Below are 23,355 nucleotides of genomic sequence, written 5' to 3'. Positions count from 1 at the left end.
CGGTATTTAGGCTCTACTAGCTGTAAAGCCATCTAAATTTGCTGAGCTAAAATATTTTGCACATAAACATTTAATTTACTGAAAGAAAGAAAATTATAAATTTAATTAGGTAACCCAGCATTTACACATACAAGTTACTTGCAAGCAAGTTTGTATAATATTAATTGTCAATTAGTTTTTCGAAATGTCAAATTACTTGCTATTATGACGTAGGCGTTTAGCAAGTTAAATTTTTGAAAATGTCTTTGAGAAGAAAACAACTAGCAATATATATAATTGTTTATAAATTTTAGAAACCATAAGTTTGCTAAGTTTAATTTTTTCAAAACAAAATTCAAAAATTTTAAATTAAAAAAAAAAAAAAATCAAAACAACAAATTTTTTTTTGTGAATTTCTCAATATGTCAAATTACTTGCTCAAATTACTGGCAGCAAAATTTTCTTGCAAGTTGAACTGCAAGTAAACAAGCAAGTAGAAATATTTCAATGTGTTAGTAAAATTTTTGTATGTATTGCAACTTTCTTGCAAGTAACTTGTACGTGTAAACGCTGGGTAATACTCGTAAGTCGTTGACTTGCAAGATATATAATATTGAATCCATATACCAGCAGTAATCAAATCAATGAGTAATAATTTGAAATGAACATGAACCAAAATTTTACAAACTTTTTGCAGTTCTGCATATTGTTTTCCTCTAGCACCTTTACAAAAGCGCATTTTTATTGGAGCAAAAAACTCATCATATGCACATAATATTCCATATAAGTCTAAACCAAAGCGGTGAACGACAACGACGGGCGATTTCTGTTGTAAGCCCAGGAAAACAGCAGACCGGCAAAATCTTGTATCAGTATTTTGCATATAAAACCGCACACACATGCCAACATAAAATATCAAAAAACGTCAGCGGAAAAATAGCAACTAGGGCTATTTTACAATAGACGCTTAAACTCGCGACTGTAATTTGGCCTGTTTTTGGGCATTCCCCTTTAAATGTGTGTATTTTATACGAATTCTGATATTTCGTTGTAGAAAAGCGTTCTTGTTCTGTTTTTAACTTAAAATTTAATTTGATCAAGTTTTTGAGAGAGAAAAAAGGCTGCAAAAAATTAAATAAAACTTAAATTTCATATATAATACAATAGTTCGTCGCAAATTGAAAGAACCAATAAATTCAGTTTTACTGCATAACAAGAGCTGTTCAAACATGTGTACGCAAAACTGAAAAATATATTTAAAGAAATAATATAGAAATTCCAATTCAATGTTTGAATTCTTTTCAATGTTTGAATTCTTTTCAATGTCAATGTCTGAATTCAATGTTCTTTTCATTTATGTTATAAAATTTTAGGTTTTAATTTTGTAAAAATACTTCCAACTTTTAGACAATTTCCTCAACAAAAAACTCGAAATGCAAATGTGTACGTAGGTAGAAAACATGACATATATAAGAAAAAAACGACGAAAAGAGTATAGTACAGAAGTGTCATTTGTTTAAAAAATCTTTTTGCAAAGATATTTTTAAAGAATTTCCAAATCATTTGGCATTTCCAACATTATAATATGTACATAAATAAACGTCATACCATAAGAATAAAAATACAAAATGCCAAAATCAGACACTTGAAATATACGTGTAATTTTCATATTTTCAACGGGAATAGTTTGGTCATTTTTCCAAATAAGTATTTCTTTTTATAACAAATTAAGTGGTTTTTAGTTAACATTTAATAGTTTTCAATGCTTTTTTATCGAGTAAATAAACTTTTTCTATAAAAATTAATATATTTTTTGAATCAATAAGCCAGATATCTGGCTATATTATTAAAATGAGATCTTTAGGCTTATCAGCTTTAAGGTAATAAATTGAAATATCATAAAATTTTATTAAAAAAGTTAAAAAAAATTTTAATTTCAATTTTAGCTTTGTCCTTACGGGCATAGTTATAGGAAACGCATATTACCATAAAAAACAATTTTATCCTTCTGTGGTTTATATTACAAAATCGAATCCATCGATGGCTGTGAGTATTTACATATAAAATTATTTCAGAATTACAAAATATTAGGCTTGTTAATGAACTTATGAAAGATAACTTCTTTCAATTATATAAACACATATTTAAAAAATGCATGATTTAAATATTTTCATTGTGATTTTAGGTAATATACATTCAATTTTTTGTTATTGTTTTGATGCTAGGCAAGCTTTTAAGAAAAGTAAGAAAACCCTTACTGTAGCCAAAATGAAGAAAAACTGATCATTCATTCCATGTTTTTGTGTTAGATTTTTTTAGGAACATTAAGAGCAGCTGAATTTGAGCATTATATGGAGAGATTTTGGTATGCTTTAACCGAAACATGTTTAGCATTTACTGTATTTCGGGATGATTTCAATCCACGGTTTGTTGCACTATTTACAGTGTTATTATTTTTAAAATCATTCCATTGGTTGGCTGAGGAGCGCGTGGACTATGTAAGTTTCCATTTTTTTTTTTCTGTAACTATTTTAAATTAAAAAGGACACGTATGCGTGGGCTTATACGTTTTGACCTAATTAATAATTCAAAGTGAAAAATTTTGAATTTGTGCATAAACTATATTTTAAGGTAAAAGTGCTAAATTTTTAAAATTCATGTACTCCTTATTACAGATGGAACGAAGTCCTATGATCGGCTGGCTATTTCATATCAGAGTTACTAGTTTGCTATCTATTTTAGGATTTTTAGATTATTTAATGATTTTGCACGCTTACACCTCAACAATAACTAAAGGACCAACAGTACAGTTGGTTTTTGGTTTCGAATATGCGATTTTAATAATAATGGTCGCAAATACAACTATTAAGTATGTTTTGCACGCAGCAGAAATGCGTGCTGATGCCCCGTGGGAGAATAAAGCTGTTTTTTTACTTTACACCGAATTAATTATTGGTTTAATAAAAGTTATTTTGTATGTACTTTTTGTTGTAATTATGGCCAAAATTTATGCGTTGCCAATGTTTGTATTCCGACCAATGTTTTATACCATGAGGTAAGATTTTCATAGTTTGTTTAGATAATTTTTTATCACATTATGTTTTTAGAAATTTCAAAAAAGCGTTAAATGATGTGATAATGTCAAGAAGAGCTATTCGTAATATGAATACGTTGTATCCAGATGCTACACCTGAAGAATTGGAACAATCAGACAACATTTGCATTATATGCAGGTATATTTATCGTAACCAGAAATAAAGGACTTGTATTATAAAAATATATTTATTCCTCAGAGAGGATATGATTAATAATTCAAAGAAGCTACCATGTGGCCACATATTTCATACATCTTGTTTGCGATCTTGGTTTCAGCGTCAGCAAACTTGCCCAACTTGTCGTCTCAACATTTTAAGAACGCATCACACAAATTCATCACAATTGCCAAGACAGGACGGAAATGCAAATGTTGCTCCACAGGCTCAAGCGGCGGGTATTGGTAATGCAGCTAATCAAAATCAAGTTCCTGGGTTTAATAATAATTTGCAAAGTAGGTAAACATGTTTAAATTTTTATATACTTTATTTATAAAAAATTATTTTAGACCAGAATCCTTTTGCTCATATTTTTGCACAAAATTTGGGTAACATTAACAATTTTGCAGCTGGGGCTGCTCCAACATCTTCCGCAAATAATATTTCAGCAAACAATACTGCAACTACTACAACAACAACTGGCGCAACTGGCAGCACTGTTCCGCCATTTGTTTTGCCGCCTTTTCCATTTATTGCGCCTTTTGCAATGCCTCCACCACCAATGCCACCAGGTTTGGATACATTAACTGATGAAGAATTAAGAGCTATAGAGGGTAATGAAAGAAAACATGTGGAGGAAAGAATTAAAGTAGAATATTTAAATTGAATGTATCCAAAATATATTTATTAAGAATTATCATTTTAGCTTTTGCGTAATATCCAATTGTTATTGGATGCATCCGTTGCTTTAATGAACCAATATTCAGCCGTGACTGCTCATTTAGCACCCATTCCTATTCCCCCCACTACAGCTGCTCCAAGCTCAACAAGTCAAGCCAGTTCAAGTTCTAATGCGTCTGGGCCAACGCAAGAGAATTGTGAAACTGTAACTGCGAATTCAAGTGGTTTTAACTTTCCGCAAATTAATGAAAAAGACTTACCAGGAACATCAAAATCATCTAGCGATGTAAAGATTGAGGATATTGGAAGTGAAGAAAAGATTGATTTAAGTAAGGATTTAAGTAAGGATGTAAATTTACTTAATAGTGTAAATAATGAAACGAAAGGTAAAACAAACGGTACGAGTATATCAAATGAAAATGAAAATTCTGAACTGAATGAAATACGTCGACGAAGATTGCAAAAATTTTTAAACGAGGAAAGAAATGATAACAACTAATATTTAATAAATTGCAATAAAAAAAACAATTAAATTTATTAATTCAAACCATATTAAATAAGTTAAAATTTACAGATTGAAAAAAAAAACAAAAAAAAAATTAAAATTAATTGTTTTACTTCTAATACTTTATTACAATAATTGCTAAAAAACCATTATTTATTTGGAGAAATAAAAACATAAGTGATTGTATTATTTACATTTTTTTAAAAAAGAAAACAGTTTTTCAAGAATAGTCAAAAATTTAAAAAGCAAGAATATTAAAAATATTCATGAAGACCTTGTAACCTTTTAAGTTACATTCTTTGTAGAAAATTAATTTATGCTGTAAAAATTAAATTCTAAATCAATTATACTGTTTCAAAAGTATATTTTATTTTTGTCAAATTAACAAATTGGCAAAATAATTTCCAGTTAAACAATCAACGTTTCCAGTTAAACGCTGAATCATATGAAAAAAATTAAATTTTTTAAGAAAATTAAACTACAGAGTGTGAAAGGGAAGATTTTCAATATTTGAATTAAATTTAGGAACGTACATGTATAAAAATTTGATTGATAATGCAGTTTGATAATTTATTTTTCCGCTGCATGTGTTATTCAGCAGAAATCTTAAATAAATATAATATGTATGTACGTTGTTTTGAGTTTTTTATTCATTTAGTAAATTCGCATACTCCTATATGAAAATATTTTTCATATTATGTCTACCTACTTTTAAATTTAAGTGGAAAGAATTCTAAAATTGTAAAAGACAAAGAGTCTTGGAATAACATACTGAAAAAAATATATAAAGGTATCAGTTTTGGAAGATAAAATTAAACTATACCAGATAAAAAAACGAAATGAAAATTTACAAGGGTTAATATCCCTGATAAACTCAACAAAAACTGAAAGCTGCTTTTAACATATTATAATCATAATTAAAAGTTAAAATACATACCCATTGTATAAAACTGACAATGAAAGGTTTTTTCTCCAAAAAAACAAATCCTGAAAGTAAAATATCCCACCATGTTATGAGATCAAGAGTACACTAGTAAGTTTCAGAATATGGTCGAAATTCGGACGAAGGAAACGTTTAGGAATCAAAATACATATTAAAAAGCTGTAAAATGTAGCTTGGAAAATAAAAGAGAAGTGTTATCGATAATTTTGTTGTGAGTTGAATCGTGTACATTTTTTTTTTGTAAGTTTATATTTTATGCAGAAATACATTATGAATTTGTGTTCAACTTATTAAAGCTATAGGTTAGAATTAATATGAAAATAGCAGTAACAATAGCATCCGAGCTATTTCTATCTTGTAGAGTGAAGAGAACGAAAATATCTAAATATGTATATTTATTGAAAAAGTTTTAATACTATTTTTATTAGTTAGCTAAAATCATTATTGCCCCAAATACTTATAAATAAAGGTTATTTTTTTTGCTGGTAGATGTTTATCTTCAAATTTACGAGCATTTTTCAAATCCAAAATGTAAATTCAAATTAAAATGTGGCATGTTCGATATAAAATCTTTACTAAAAAAGAGGCACGCTCGAAAATTATGAAAACTTAAATTTACAAATAATCACATAAAAAATGTAAGATATTAAAAATCTGGAAAAGTAAATTAATTAGTTCCTGCGGATCTTCAATGATGCAAAAAAAAAAAAGATTTTTAAGATTTAATTTAGAAATTTAAGTGCAGATCTGAATAATCGAAAATCCCCTATGTAAGTATGTTTAGTATAAATATTTTTCATTTTTTTCATTTATTTATTTATTTTTTCTAATATGTACATATGTATGTATACGCACAAATCATATTAAATTAAGTTAATATAAATATGTACCATATATTAATAACTTTTAGTAATTCATTAATTAATTTTAATGTAAAACCAAAAAGACTTATTACACTTGAGAAGCGTAGAGATTTTTTTAATAAATCTTATGTATATTCAAATAAAGCTGTTGAATAATCTAAGAGGGACAAAATGATATTATGAATTTAAAAAATGATAGGATTATGTTAAGCAAATAACGTTAACAAAATTTCTGTTATTTTCCCTTTGAAAGTATTTGAAATTATTCAAGACTAAACTTAAAATAAAAAAGAAATGATGTTAGCAAAACGGCTTTAGATTAATGTTGTATGCTTATAATCAATCTAATCATTTATTGATTAATGAATATAACATAATCTGTATAAGTAATTAGTTAGGTTTAATAAATTCAAATAATAACAGTTAGGTGAAAAAACGTCGAATAAATATGTTATAAATCGACCTAAACTGTTACATGGTCTAATACAAAAATTAATAACGGTATAGAACTTATACTTAGTGTGTTTGGCCAGTTGGAAAATATCTCAGAAAATTTACATATTTTTAAATTATAGTCAATTAGTTACTATAATTTTGAAAAATACAAAAATGTAAGCGTAAATGCTTTTGTGTCTTACTTTATAAGTTATCATAAAAATCAATTTAGACACAAAATTATATAAAATTATATGCATACTCGTATTTACATATTATTTACTTTTATTTTTAACATTATTATAAAATATAAACTTATACGTATTGCCATTATACTACCATTTCATTTATACTACAGATGTAGGTGCATCTACATAATCGTAAACATACACACACAACCAACCTTAAATTCATAAATTTTTCGTGACTATAATAATGTGTTTATGTAACTATGTACCTGTATATTTTTTTCTAGAGGGAGAGACCAAGTTCTAATAATCACGAAATCATTTTAAATGCAATAAAATTCTATTAAAAAACTTTAAAAAAATTTAATACTTCACTGTATTTTTTATATAAAACACCAACAGCAATATACTATAAAATTTTTGATTTATGTATGTATTCTATTAAGATGGTATACTAAAAAATGAAAATTTTTTTATTGACCTATTATGTATGTACATATTTACAACATTAGTATGTACATTAGTATACATGTTTTGCACTATTCTGTATATGTAGGTGGGTAATTTATGTTTTCAACAGGTTCGCGTGATTTCTTCGTATTAAAATTAAATAAATAAAAGCGATATTTAAACAATTTTAAAGTTATGAAAAGTTTTATAATATAAATCAATTGAGTTATTATACATTTATTAAAAATTTAACAAAATGCAAATATAAAATGGCATTTTAAGTAAATTGTTTTGATTTTTCATTAATATATCATAATTTTACTATAGTTATACCGAATATGTGTAAGAAAATTGTTTTTTTTTTTTGTAAGACATTAATACAATTTCGAGATGAATCATGGTATATTTTCTCTTTGAAAATTCTGCAAACTGGTATCACAAAATAATGCCCCAATACACCAATTAGAGCTTTAAGTGCTCTCAAAGCAAGTAAAATTCTATAAACATTCTATTATTTTTTTTTTAAATATTGTAAAAGTTTGCGAAAATAGATTTTGGAGTCATGCTAATTAAATTGAAAGGTTTTGAAGTTAAAAAATTGAATAAATCTCTAACTAAATATTTGCATTCACTGTCATGTAGATTATTATTTGCTAATAACACATAACACACGCTTACGTACATATGCAGATATGAACGTATTATGAAACATTAATAAATGTAATTTTAGAAAAGTGGTAAACACCATACTATAAATAGTTATGATTGAATGTTATTAAGCATGATATCATGATTTTGTACAATGTGAAAGTATTTTTTGTTAAATTATTATTATTTTTTTAATTTTTTAAATGAAGTCCTACATTTAATTTTTGTGGGTGTTTAAAAATTTTATGTGAAACCTATTAAAAAAATTTTGAGAACGAGCTTTTGTACGTATATGTTATAAACAGAATGTTTCGCATAAAGTGGCAAATAATTTCGGGGATGATTTCTTCCCCAACCCTTACAATTTTTTACTGAAAATCGATCAGAGATTCATCCCTGATATTATTTGTCATTTTGTGAAACACCCTGCATACATATTATGTTAGGCTAAAAGATGCAATAAAAATTTGTTAATTCTATTCAAAACGTTACGTAAATTATTATGTTCAATTTGAAAATATTCTTCGAATGGACAAGTATAGTAAAATTTTAAAACAAATTATAATCCATAAAATTGTAAAAATGAAATTATATATTTTAAATTATAGCACTATCTAATTATAGTCATATAAATGCAATATTATGTACATAGAAGTATATGGTAAATATTTTATTAGTGCACAATTTTAAGTTGAGTATATGTACTTAAAAATTTAAATTTAATAGTTATAAAATTATTAGAATTTTAAATTATGATATTATTTTTTTTATATGTATGTTATGAAGGAAAATATTATGTACACACATATGAATGTATATTTGTAATGTAGAGTACCCATGAATAGATATGGCCAATTTTCATTTCTATACACACATATATAAGGAGATATTATTAATGATAATTTTTTGGTTATTTACTGTATTGTTTATGTGCATAATGCATGCACGTATTTAGTATGTAAGTTTAAAAATTGATTGTTTTTTGTTTATAAGTTTATTGAATATGTATGTATATTTGTGCAGTTCTTTTATGTTTTATATACATAGTGTATATATAGACGTTGTCGAGTGAAATATTGATCATTATAATTTTTTGTAATATGAAATATTTATTAGAGCGAATTTTTTTGTTTTTGTTTTCTTATAAGCCTATAGGGACCATATTGTGCTTTTTTTTCAGTTTTATTCTCCAATTGTTGCAATAACGGATGAATTTAAAAAATTATAATGTGCTATAGTTGGTGGTTGTTTTATATTATTTAATCATTATGCCTGGTTAAGCTTGAAAAGCAACAGTTACAAACTAATTGTATATGTATATCATAAATTTGAATTTTATTTGGCTTTTAAAATTGGAAATTTTCAACTAATTTTAATAATATTGAATAATTTTAAAAATATTTAAAATATTTAAATGCAGAAGAATTTATGATTTTTTTTTCTTAGACAATGGAAGAATGTTTTTATTCACTTTATAGTTTAGGGGTTTTTCTATTATACAACTAGGTATATAAGTCTGATTGACTTCCAAGATGTGGTAATACAGTATTATTACGCAATTTAGCTTATAATATTATGCTACTAAGGTAATAATAACTACACAAATCAGCTTGCAATTCAGCTTATAATTCAGATAAAACGGTATTACTACACAATTCAGCTTGTAAATTTGAATTGCTGAATTCTTTAGTAATACCGTATTTTTACATTTTGGAAATCAAAATCTATTATAATAAATTATGAAATTTTTTGATAATATTGATTTCTCTAATATGATTTGATTAATTAAAAATTTTCGTCTTTAAATTATTTTCAAAAATTATGTGCTTATATACAAAAAAGAAACATGAAAATTTAGAATTTATTTCATGGTAACTCCTTTTATTCGTAGGAATTGTTATTTAAAGATGCGGTAGCTACCCGCATTTTACATATATTATGTAATAAATAATTGAATTTGATATGCGTGTGTATATATAAATATATAGTATGGAAATATACTTATTTGCACACATAATACATAATAATATTTTTCATAGATATAAAATTTCCTGTGTGACCGGAAAAGGATTTTTATGAAAAAATTTTCACGTAATAAAGGTTATTAAAATATTTACTCATATTTTATTAGATATATATTCATATATGCCTTAGATATGTGTATTTATATAAAATATAACCAACAATTATTATATATATTATATACACAATGAAGCATACATATACACATAATATATAACTATAATACTGTATGAATGACATTATAATTAGGTACGTGACCATATATTTTATAAAATTATTTTTATTAATTAATAATTGTTGAAGAAAGTCTACTCAAAAGATGTCACAGTAGATTACCCTATCTATTATTTATTATACCTATATGTATGTATTATATATGCGTATATGTATGTATATAAATATTCATGTTGCAAAATATGAAAATTTTCTTCAATAAAATATTATTAATATGTAAATTAAATTTATCTTGTAAGAAATATATTTTGTAAATGACATCAAATTAATTACTCGCTCTTAACTGATACGAATGTAATTATAGCGATAACGATATATTATATTTTAAAAATGTTATATCTATACTTTAGATAAGTAGCTTATATTATGTATTAGAAATTATAGAAAAAAATTAAGTAGGCATAATATTTTAAGTTACATATATGAAATTTACAATTCATTTAACATTTCATAATAAATTATATTTTATTGCATATCAAAATATTGATAATGGCATAAAGTAACAAAATATAAATTATGATTATTTCAATAGCTAATCATATTTTAAATTGTAAAAGAAAATAAGTATATCAATTGAATATCTTTAAATACCTATATCCTTCTTAACATAATATTTTATTTGTTCAAATATTTATCAATGTAAAAAAAATGTAAGAATAGATTGTGTTTTATAAAAATATTCGTAATTATGTTAAACAATTAAGTTGCTAAGTACATACATAGATAAATTTCTCATGTCCGATGTAAAATATTTTAGACGAGAAAGTGTTTACAAATTTAAGTTTTATAAAATAATTTCCAACGATTTACCAGCGTTGGAAACGTAATGAAAAATTGATGGCATATAAAGCCTGTTTTGGGCGTTTTATAACATTAATCCTGGTTATACCAAAAATTTTAGTTTCAAAAAATTTAATTATTTATTAAATTTAAAATTAAGTTGAAATAAAAATCACAATTTAATTACAATATTTTTTAATTAAACCGCGTTACATTTCTATATTTAAAAAATAATCTAAATAAAATAAGCAATTACATAAAAAATATATTTGAATCACTAAAATTTTTTAACTCATTCTTGTTAAGAATATTTATTGAATATAACGTTATGTAATTACAAGAATATGTATATTCTTCTGCTAATATATCACATATTTCATTGTATTACGCAATGTATAATTTCTGTTGGTGGAATTGAAATATATGCATGTACATGCAAAATTAACATTAAAGTTACGAACTTAAGGACTAAATTTATTATGAACTTAATTATTTATTTCTTTATGTTATATATATATATGTACATATATGACATTGAACATGCCCATAATATTGCCAAAATGAATTATAAGTATGTGTACAAGAAAATAAATTTAGAAATTAGAATATTGGAACATAATGAAATTTAAATTGTAATTATTGTGAATTGTTCTAAAAATATGTAAATTTATTTTATGCGTGCACTTAAAGATGTAATAATGCGAGAGTAGGTGTATCAAAATATGCAAAGTGCATAATATTTACTATCATGTACATATTAAATATTTGTTAAGTTAAAATTTATTAGTAAAACATTTAATAATTTTTTATTTTTATTAAAAATTTTTATTTTTTTTATAAGAGAAATAAGTATTTTTTATAATAAATGCCTATGAATATTTTAAAGTATACGCATAAGCAATCATTATTCATTTTAAAATGCCTCTCAAAAGCTTTATATCTTGGAAGCCAGGAAGTGGATATAGCCATGATGCAAAAAACAGACCCTCGCGCTCGTTCAAAAATTGGGTCTCAATAAAATTTTCACTTGACTGTTTTAATTTTTTAATGTTCTTTTAGGCTCAATTACAGAATAAGTCGACGGCAGCCTAGGTCGACTTTACTTTTCAAACATTTTCAAGATACAGAGCTACAAAGCGTTAAAAGTGTTTGCTATTAAACAATATGATTGATGAAATTTCTCTAATCAACCAACTATACTATAGTTTTGTTTGATCATAATTAAATGATTACGAAAAATTCTAACATAACTAAAATGAAAAAGCATGTATTTTTCATCATAAGCCACAAAAAAAAAAAAATAGAAAAATTGTTCGATCAGATCGATCATAAATTTTGTATGATTAATCAGTAACTGATCAAACTTGAGCAGGTTGTTTGAACGTTTATATGTGCACACTATGTATAAATATATTTCCCATATTTTATACACTAAGGAGTATTTCAACGATTCATCACTTAATTATCACAAAGCAAATTATGAAAGGATTTCCGAGTACAACAGTATGCCATAAAAGCCAATATCAGGTTGCTATCAATTTTATAAAATAAATTACTCTATGATCTAAATTTCTTTTAATTAAATAATATTTTAATTAACAAGTTTAATTTATAAATTAATTAATTCGTTATTGATGTAAATTGATTTTTAAAAGCATAATAATATTTTTTTTTTGTTTAATCATAAATTTTAAATTTCATAAATCATCATAGGGGGAATAAAATTTGAATAAATTAAACTTGAACTGTTCCGGACTACGTCAAATAATTAAAAATAATAAAATACAATTCAATATAATGCTATATAATTATAAAATATTTTTTTTTTAACTTATATGTTACAAACAAAATAAAAAAAAAAACATTTTTTTTAATTATTTCCTTAAAATTATATAGAATTTTCTTATTTGCAATCTACATAATATACACAAGCATATTATATAACATCATTTATGCATAAAATTATAATATAAAGCAGTTAAATAACATGAAAAACAAAGTATAGCAAGAAAAAAAACCATTATCTTTTAAAAACTTCAAAAATCTCTTGATTTTATATGCAAAAAAGTAGAAAATAATAAAAAAAAGGATTCCCTCTTTTATTTAACAGCAAACACAGTACATGCAACATTTGTAATAATTTTATTTTGCCGCTTTTACAATTTGGTTGTGACGTTGCTCATTTTTGGAAAATTTGTTTCCCCAATTATAATATTTCATGCTTTGTTTTTTTTCGCTTCATTTTAATTTGCTTTCCAAATAGGATGGAAAATATTTTCTTTTAGTTCTATATTTTTTTAGTTTTTCATTTTGCTTTTTCTTGAAAATTTTCAATTTTCAAGAGGGAAAATTGCATATAACATACACAATAATATACAATTTTATTATGTATATATATAGAAAAGTAAAAGAAGCAAAAAATATAGAAAATATAGTGCAACATGTAAAAGAAAATTTTGTATAAATTGAAAATGAAAAACAGTAAAAATTTGCATGCGAATTAAAAGTGTTTTGAAAGAAAACAAGAAAATTAACAAATAAAAATTATTACGAGCTCTAACTCTTATATACATATGAATATTTCAAAATCATATATATGTAGGTATGTAGTTAAAATTTTGATTTGAATTTATATATATACATATGTAAATAATTACTAATAATTTGAATTATTATTAATTAATTTAGTAATATGCAATATACTGTGAAAATTAAATAGTGAAAAATTTATAACTAAAATATTGTTATACAATAAAATTAATAAAGTGATAGTAGAGCTTTCTAAAATAAATTATGTTTACATTTTTCAGAAATACATATATACTTTTAGATTTCCGATAAACAAGTTTACGCATATCGCAAGTACGCCAGATATATTGTAGGTATATGATACACCTATTCGAAATTAATCTCTAATTAAACATGACAATTACATTTCACTTCACTTAAGTTAATGAAGACATTATTATATACGCTTTTTATATGCTTTTTCTGTGTAATTTCGGTACAATTTCGGTATAGTCTACATTTTTTGTTTATAATAAAAATGGTCGCTCTAAATTAAAATACTAGTTAAAAATTTTGTATATACATATGTATATACGCTATAATATGTCGACAAATAGTCGTAATATGTATTTTTAATAGCATGTATATATGTATATACATATATGTACACAGTTTAAAAGCGTGAAAACACAAAGTAAACAATATTTTTGTTGTTACTTAAATATTTATTTTGAAACAAATAAATAAAGAAAATACTATATTAGTGTAGAAAAATCGTAGTAAATAGTGTTATAGTTAAGTTAAAATAATTGTAGAGAGATAGAGAGCAAAATTTGATATTCGAGATTTTGAAAAATTGCTATTTTATATTGTAATATGCGTTTAATAGGTGGAATTTGAATTAATTTAATAAAGGTTGGAAAAATTTAATCGTTAAAATAAATTACATAATTGCTTTACTAACAGTTTAACTATATGTTATAACCATTATAATAATTATAATAATAATTTTTTTTATTTTTAATTCTAAATACTAAAAATATCTCAAAATGTCAGTTATCAATGTTTTCCAATGAATTTTTTATTTGAAGTACAAAATATAATTGGGAGGAAAATAATATATTTACATTGTCAATAAAAAATTCGAATTAGTAATTTGATTGAATTAAAATTATGAGCTAGCCCTAGTTTTATAGTTTTTTTTAAATAAAACAATAAATGATAGAATTACTATTTTGCAAATAAATATTGAATTATGTACCAAGAATTTGGAGACTTTGCTTTTTCAAATACACTCATCCCTTGCTTTACGGTTCTAGAAAAATTTTATTTGCTATTACAACATTAGAAAACAAGAATCATTTTTGCATTTTAAAAATTTTTACTAAATCGAATATTTTTTCCGTAAAAAGAGATTTTAATTTAATTTTTGAATTTCGTAAAACCAAAATTCCGTATTAAGCGAGGAATGAGTGTGATAAAATATTTTATCACACTAATTATTTATAGTGCAAAATATAAACCAGGTCCAGCTCATCACTGCATGCATGCATTTTGTATTTTATGTGTTTTAAGCATTATGTGTGTATGTGCATGTATGATTTATTTTACATTTAAATTGAAAAATTTTGTTTACTAACTAAAAATATCCAAAATTTTGTTTAAAAATATAATTTAATTTATTTTCTGTCGAAACAATGCTATTTATAGCCCTGGCTCACTTTTATGTAAAATATACCTGATTTTATTTTGTTATATTAGTATGTACATAGATAGTTTATTAATTATCAATTAGTTCTTTGCTATTTAATTAAAAATTTCCATAGACATTATCAATATTGCTTTATTGAACAAGTGGATAGCTAGTACGCTTAAATTTTTCTTCTTCCTGTTCTTCAATAACTTTTTCTTCAAATTCGAATCCAAATAGTTTTCATATAGTTTTTGGCAAAGAAAGAACTTTTCAAAATATTTTCTTTAAATTTTCAATTTCATTAAAAAAATTTTCGAATATAAAATGCGGCATTTTATAGAAAAAATATGTTAAAAATTACTTTTAAATAAAATTAAATAGGAGAAAATTTGTTAGTAAACATAAAAAATTCAAAAATAAAAAGAGAAAGTAAATAATAACTTAAATAAGGTAAGAAGCGTATAGCATCCTTATCATTTTTTTCTAAATTCCTTTCCTTCCAAAAATGTTTGTATATTTTTGCTTAGCCTTTTGCCAAATCTAGATTAATCTGCATGAATTTTGTCCAATTTTGTTTTGCAACTTGACCTTCTAGTTTTTTTTTGCTCTTAAAAACATTTTGTTAAAATTAAAATTGATAAAAATTCGTGTGATTATGAATGAAATTGTTGGGTATTATAAAATTTAAAAAATGTTTATAAGATTAAATTTTATAAATTTGTTATTTTCTTCACACTTCTCTTTGACATCAAATATTTGGTGTTCACGATTTAATTACAGCAAACGATATTTCGTGCCCTGTAAAATAAAAATTTTTACAATATTGATTAAATAACTAATACTTGAATAGCCAAAAACCTGGTGCGTTACCCTAATTCATAATTTCAAGAAAAGCGATTCCATATTCTCATTAAATGAAAAGCAATTAAATAAAATGTTCATATAGGTAAGTTTAACTGGAAAGGCCAAAATTTACTTGCTTACTTTTTTTTAATGTTTGTAGTTTACCACTATGTGTGTTATATCTTAGAGTTGTCAGCACCTATATTTATTTTTGTATGTTTTTTCTAAAGAATTTTCCCGTTTATTTAATTTTTTTCCTCTTTAATTTTTTTTTTTTATTTTATTTTTGTTGCTCATTATTATAACATAACCTCAGGAATTATATTTTAAATATTTACATATTTTTGTACAAATTTTTATAACATATGTATATACATATATATGTAAATACACATATATATGCTCACACTTATACGTAATGATTTTGTTGTGTTTTTATATTGTATATGGCCTTATCCCTTTTGCTTTTAGTCTAATATCTAAACCCAGTTGAAAATAATGGTACAAATTATATATGTGAATGCTTCGTTCCATTTATACTTGTATTTAACATTAACTTGTATAATATAAGTATGTATAACACAATATAATTATATAGTTTTATTAGGACATTACATGTATAGGTATTTGTTAAAAATTTTGTATCTTTTGATAATAAAAAGACTTATATACAGTCTCAGAGAAAACGAAAATGTACACGGTAACATAGCATTGAAAAAAATGAAAAAAAAAAAAATTGAGCTAGAATTTTTTTTTCTTATGGCATAAAAATGTGAAAAAGAATTTCTGTGGGAAACTGAAAAAAAAAAAAATTTCTTTCATTCAATTTTTTCTTGTTTTTTTTTATTCTTTTTAGAATAACAAAATAAAAAAATATTAACAAAAATAAAAAAAAAGTATGCAAAAATAAATTAAAGCCACAAAAAAACAAAGCAAAAAGTCCTTATATCAACAACAAAATAAAACAAAAACAAAAAAACGAATAAAAAGGAAGGAAAATAACTGTTTTATTTTTTTTTTGTTCTTTGTATTTTGTTATATTTATTCTCGATTATCCTGTGTGAGCACCTGTCTGACGCAAAAGATTTTAAATTTGAATATAAATTTAATTTTACATTAGTTTTGCATTTAAATAACTTTTTGTCATTAGGGAACCTTATAACTCTATATATACAGAAAAATGTATTCACGTGTTTACATATATTTATTTACGTAGGCATACAAACATACATACATGCATTTATTATTGTATGTATATGTATAGATACCTCTGAAATTATACAATTATTATTTAAATAAAAAAAAATAAAATTATTTTATATAGTATCGTAGAACAAATTGCCTAAAAAGTTAATATCCCAAATTTACTCGCTTATTAACATTTATTAAAATCAAGATGAGGCTAGTGTGTCGGTATAACATTTAATAGAGGACATTTGGGAATTAATTTTATAGACACATAAAATTTTTTAATATAAATTGAATAGTAAAGAGACCGAATATATAATTGATAGTAAATGCATAATAGCGTATGAATCGTTTAAAATGAAAGTATATTGTTGCAGTATAATTGTATAACAGTATAAGAGCACAGTAAAATATAATAGTATATATAATGATAAATATAAGAGCAATCGAAGTTACATTGTAAATTATTAATACCGAAGATTTGACATTTATTTTTAAATGTGGCAATTCCAAACATTTTGATTAAATATGTAGAGTTACTAATTGAAACTACACTTTTACTAAGGTTAGTGTATTTGGATGTATACTCACTTCTATAATTTAAAGTGTTTACGTTTCAAACGTAAAATGAGCACTTTTTGTTTAATCTATTTTGTATAATTTGTTTTAATTATTTTTTATTTTTTTTTCGAATAAAATGACAATTTCAAAAACGTTGACATTTTGAAATTAATGCATCAGTTTGATTTGGTATATGTATGTATGTATAAAATAAAAACAATTGTTTCTTTTCAATTTAAAAAAGATATATATATACACGTATATACATATAAATTTCTGCTCCCCTTCAATCTTTGTTAGTTTCATTAAAAAAAAAAGGATAAAAACAAAATTTGCCGTTTACTGTTTTGCGATACCCCCAACGATTTAAAAAATTTTTGCATTTGACAAAAAATGAAAATCTTATTATATAAGTGGATATCAAATTTATTGAAAATTGTAGAAGTTTTGTATATGGGCGATCTATTGATTGACATGTGATGTTTACTTTTTAAAATAATATTTTTTAATTGGAAAATGTCATATTCCGTTCTCTGAATTGAGAATTTTTTGATATTTAATGTGACATATAAATAAAGCATAATCAGAAAAGCTATGTATTTCGTTTCTTTGAAATTAAATTGAATTAAATGAAATTTTCGTCGTTTTTTGTGTGGCTTCAGGATATTTTAATTTTCTTTTAATATTTTTATTAAAAAAAATATTTATTTACTGATAATTTATAAAAAAAAAGAATTTCTTTCAACGATTCCGTTGTTTTTTTATCCATATGTTGTTTTTTAATATTAAATTTCGAGGAAAATTTTTATAGTTAAAATTTTTTTGTTACTGAGCATTTATACTCTTTTCTGAATTAGCTAAAGTCTTTAAAGCGATTATTCTTTGATAACTAAAGTGCATTTTTAAGGTACATGTCATATGCGTCTTTGAATAACTTAAAATTTATTTAAATCATAATTAACGAATTTTCTAAATTTTCGAACAAAGTAGTAAAGGTTCTCAATTCTTTTCAAATATTTATGTAATGCAAAATAAATTATTATAAGAAAACATTTTTATTCGAAATAAATTGTAGATTTCTATTCAAAAACATTATAAACCATAATGAAGCCTGCACAAGATTGTTGCATAAAACTATTTATCATTTTATATTTATTCGTTTTTATTTAATAATAAAATTATTATAAATAATTTAAATTTAAATTTATTTTACATGACGATCCATGGCAGCTAAAATTGCCGTGACTTCCTGGATAAGAGACGTTAAGGAAAAGTTGAATTAATTTATAATGTTCAGCTTTTTAATCTCTTTAATTTCTATACAGATAACCTTTACAGATTTAGATACACTAATATCATTTTGGAATATCAACTGGGCGCACATTTTGGAAACTGCGTAGGTCGTTAAATAAATCAGAACTGAGCCTGCGTGCACCCATATAAATGATCCATAATGAGTAAATAAAAATTATTTGTATTGAATACTCTGTTAAAGTTGTTTGTTGTTAAAGTTTCTATTGTTACTAAAGCCCACTGAAAGGAATACAAGTCAAATTTTGACATATAATTCCATACCAAAAAAATTTTTACATATATACGAGTGTAATATTATTAAAAATCAACAAAATTAAAGTTCCAATTACTCTAATCTAAAACCCTTTTCAATTATATATAAAAATATCTTGGTTATCTGAGCTTCTCTAGACATTCATTAGTTCACATAAATACGAGTCTACTGTATATATAAAAAAATTTGGGGCAAAACAATTTTAAATTGTAAAGTGAAATAAAGTAATTAAATAAAGGATGTGTATGGTCATTATCGTAAAGATATACATATTATCGTAAGATATACATATAATAAAATGCATATTGGGAATTACATAGTATACTTACATACATTAGTATTTACATTTTTCTAAATTGCATTTTAATCGTAGTTAAGTAAACAATATGGGCAGACAATTTTTTATTTTTTATAACTTGTTTTAAATTTTTTAATATTTATTTTTTAATAAATGCTATTTAAATGAATTCTTTTGCTTTTTTTTCATATAGTTTTCTTAATTTCTGATATTTTTGTTTTTTAACCCATGGAATTGATTTATTTTATTTATAAAGGTAATAGTCACCTTTATAATAATATCCTACAGAGTAGAATAAAAAAAAAAAAAAGGAAACTTTTCAAGTGGATACAACATGATATTATGAAATACACTTGAAAATGTTCGTAACAGACTTGTATCCTTTTATTTTTTGATTTTAGTTTTATTTTTTTATTTAGTATATTTTGCCTCTCTTTAGGGGTTATTATTGTAAGTGTGTATATGGTTGTGTTACTTTTGTATACCTATATTGTTTTGCTTTTATTTTTATTTTTGTTCTTTTTTTAATTTTGGGTATGTGTAAAATAAAAACTAAGTGCCTAAAGGTGAATAAGGCGATACTTGTTTGTATGTATATCGTAAAAGGGCTAAAAAAAAAACAGTAAACTAAGAGTATAATATGTATATTGGTTTGAAGGGGTTTTGGTAAGAGAAGTGTTTATTCTTTAGAATATAATGTCGAATTTATTGGTGAATTTATGAGACTTTTAAGAATTTCAAAAACAATAAACAAATATTTTAAAATTTATTGTTTATAGAAAAAACATTTGCATATTATACTTGAAGTTTTTTTGTTTTTTTTCTTTTTTTGTTTATAAAAAGTTTTATTTTTTTTTTTTGATTTTAATTTTGGAAAGGTCCTTAAAAATTATGTACAGTATTAATGTATACAAGTGTGTACGAAGTGTTTATTTTTTGTAACAAATAAAATTGAATGGTAATTTGGTTTTCATCAGAAGCAGAAACAATATCGGAATGGATACTATATAGTATTACCAATTTAATAAAATTTGTTTCTTTTGTTGAACTTTTTTTTTTGTTCTTGTTTTGTCATATATGTAAAAATGCATCAAATTTATTTTTAATAGGTAAGTACATAATAAAAAAAAATCTGATGTGGTCAGCACATAACCGACCGCATTGTGTATTGTCTAGTTAAATAAAAAGGTTACAGAATATTATAAAAATGTCTGTTAAATACTTCATTCCAATTTTTAGGACATTAGTAAGCTTATAGTTAACATACCTAGAAAAATGTAAATTTGGCTCTTAGTAGAGTTTCGCTTTGTGCTATTCGAATTCCCTGAAATGCTCACCAGTTAGTTTCGATAACAACCAGAACTCAAATATCAAATTTCAAGAAATTCCATCAATTCGTTCCGTAGATATGGTGAAAAATGTAAAATCGGCCCGCAGATCAGTTGTCGAGCCCTGATCTTTCCAAAAAATTTACATGTTCATTGTTTTAATACGAGGAATTCAAATATTAAATTTCAATAAAATCGATTGATTATTTCTCTTTATATACACAAAAATGTATATTTGGCCCGTAATAAACGTCCAGTTGCCGATGCCTTATTTCTTTCAAAATATAGGAATTTTCGCGAACGGTCGAGCTAAGCCTATATATAAAAATTTAAATTAAATCGCTTGAATATTTTCTTCAAAATGTTCAAAAATGTAAAACAGGTCCGCTACAAAGTATAGTTCCCGAGGCCTAATATACCAAAAGTTGATCAATCCGTGCCATGGTGGAAATAAACTTACATATAAAATTTCATCGAAATCGGTTCAGCCGAACTTGAGATACACGTGTGCACACACAGACCGACAGACCGACAGGTTGCTACAAATAGTTTATTTACACTTCCCTACTATGGAGAAGTACGTTCCCACCGAAAACTCGATATGTAAAATTTATTGCCATCACATAACCTACCTATTGTTTACACAATACGGTCGGTAAAAAGGAGCGAGATGGGTTTAAAATTTTTTTTTCTACAATATTTTGTAGAATTTGGAAGAGTTTCTTTTTAACATTTCGTATCATACGAAAATTGATATAAGGTGGACTCAAATGTATTGAACAATATTAGACATTTTTGATACTAATCACAATATTATTATCCATTGTTCTTATTAATTGTTGAGCTCACTACTCATAGTAAAAATGCACTTTTTATATTATGTAGCACACCATAACACACTTATTTTTAGCTATATCCATTTTTTCTAACTTAAAATAGAATTCGCAGCACTAAATCTTGCGCCTTATTATATTTCACTCCTGAGTATAATATTAAACATAGAAATTCCATGTTATAAATTTAAAATCAATAAAAAATCTTAAAAATTTTTCGATAAATAATTTTTAAACCATTTATAATTACCGTAAGTGTTTTGATTTATTAATAATGTTTTCGAAATTGGAATTTGGCCAGAAAAGGAATTTCCGTCGATTCATTTCCAAAAAAAATTTTTAGCAATGAAAAATTATAGATGAATAGTATTAATGTTAATAATTAACCATTCTCACCATATGCAACTCTGACCACATTACATGTGAAATTTTTAGTATTTAAGGTGTAAATTGAATTCTTTTGCTAATTGAATACTTTTGTAAATTGAATGCCACTGATACAATAAAATATTTCCACCCTGTTATTAAGAACAATTTTATATGATTATATTATCAAAATATTTTCAAAATTTGTTTTTGTAAATCATATATGGGAATAATATTATCGGTTTTGACTATTATTAAATTTTTTAGTTTAAAGTCGGCTTTATTTTTATCATTTAAATCCTTATAGAACGAGATGAAATTTTTGAAAAATTCTTATGGTTTTATTTTAAAATTTATTTTTAAACTTTAAGTTTTATAACAATTTCGATATTTGTATTGGATTCAAATTTCCTCAATACCTCATACCTTATACAATTTCCTCAATATCTTCTTATACATATGGTTTATATTAGAATTATGTACTAATTTTGTACTAATTTTGAATTGCTGAAAAGTTATTGAATAGTTCTGAAATTTCTAGAAATTTCTATTTGAAGTTTAAAAAATTTAATTTTCAAAGTTTTATTCTATGGCGCTTTGAAATTTGTAAATGTTATACATAATATTTTAGCGACTGTAGCATTTTGAGTGGCCAATTCACTAATTCCTACCCAATAACAGATTACTATCACTTTTTCGTATATAGGACATAGGACATTTTTTTTGGATTTTGAATATATTTTTCATTTTTATGTTAAAAATAAAGAGTAAATACTTAAATCAAAAATATTGAAATTTTTATGGAAACTGTAATAAAATTTAATAGAAAATATTTCTTTTTTGTTTTTTTCTTAAAATCAATTTTTTTTTAATGTTTTACATACATAATATCCAAATGGTAGGGTGTATGAAATATTTGTAAAACTATAAATGTAGGAAATTTGATTTCCAGATTAATATAAAATAATTTTAAATTGGTTCATTCAACAGAAATTTTTTCGAGCTTTAAAGTAAATTAAATGTTTCACTATTATTGTTTGACATAATTACAAATTCCTTTATGTTAAATTTAGTTCATCCTTTTATATAGATTTTATTGCAATTGTGAATTTTTAACAATAAATTCAAAATTTTATGTACCCTTTTAGGCTACTGATATTTTAACTATGCCTTTGCCTCTACTAGGTACAT

The 23,355-nt window shown here is 24.1% G+C and overlaps 1 protein-coding gene across 1 annotated transcript; it reads left to right on the top strand.

Moving 5' to 3' along the window:
* The first annotated feature begins 1,643 nt into the window (after positions 1-1,643).
* Positions 1,644-4,601, top strand: LOC129614073 (E3 ubiquitin-protein ligase HRD1). Its single transcript, XM_055528461.1, has 9 exons — positions 1,644-1,859; positions 1,926-2,025; positions 2,165-2,221; positions 2,289-2,477; positions 2,655-3,034; positions 3,087-3,212; positions 3,273-3,526; positions 3,581-3,879; positions 3,937-4,601. The coding sequence occupies exons 1-9, from the start codon at positions 1,831-1,833 to the stop codon at positions 4,408-4,410; spliced, it is 1,908 nt and encodes a 635-aa protein (XP_055384436.1). The 5' UTR covers positions 1,644-1,830; the 3' UTR covers positions 4,411-4,601.
* The last annotated feature ends 18,754 nt before the right edge of the window (positions 4,602-23,355 follow it).

Source organism: Condylostylus longicornis, unplaced genomic scaffold, assembly GCF_029603195.1.
Source record: "Condylostylus longicornis isolate FDR11 unplaced genomic scaffold, ASM2960319v2 ptg000100l, whole genome shotgun sequence".
Lineage (NCBI taxonomy): Eukaryota > Metazoa > Arthropoda > Insecta > Diptera > Dolichopodidae > Condylostylus > Condylostylus longicornis.
The sequence above is the reverse complement of the archived record's forward strand: the minus strand, read 5'-3'. Positions and strand labels throughout refer to the sequence as shown.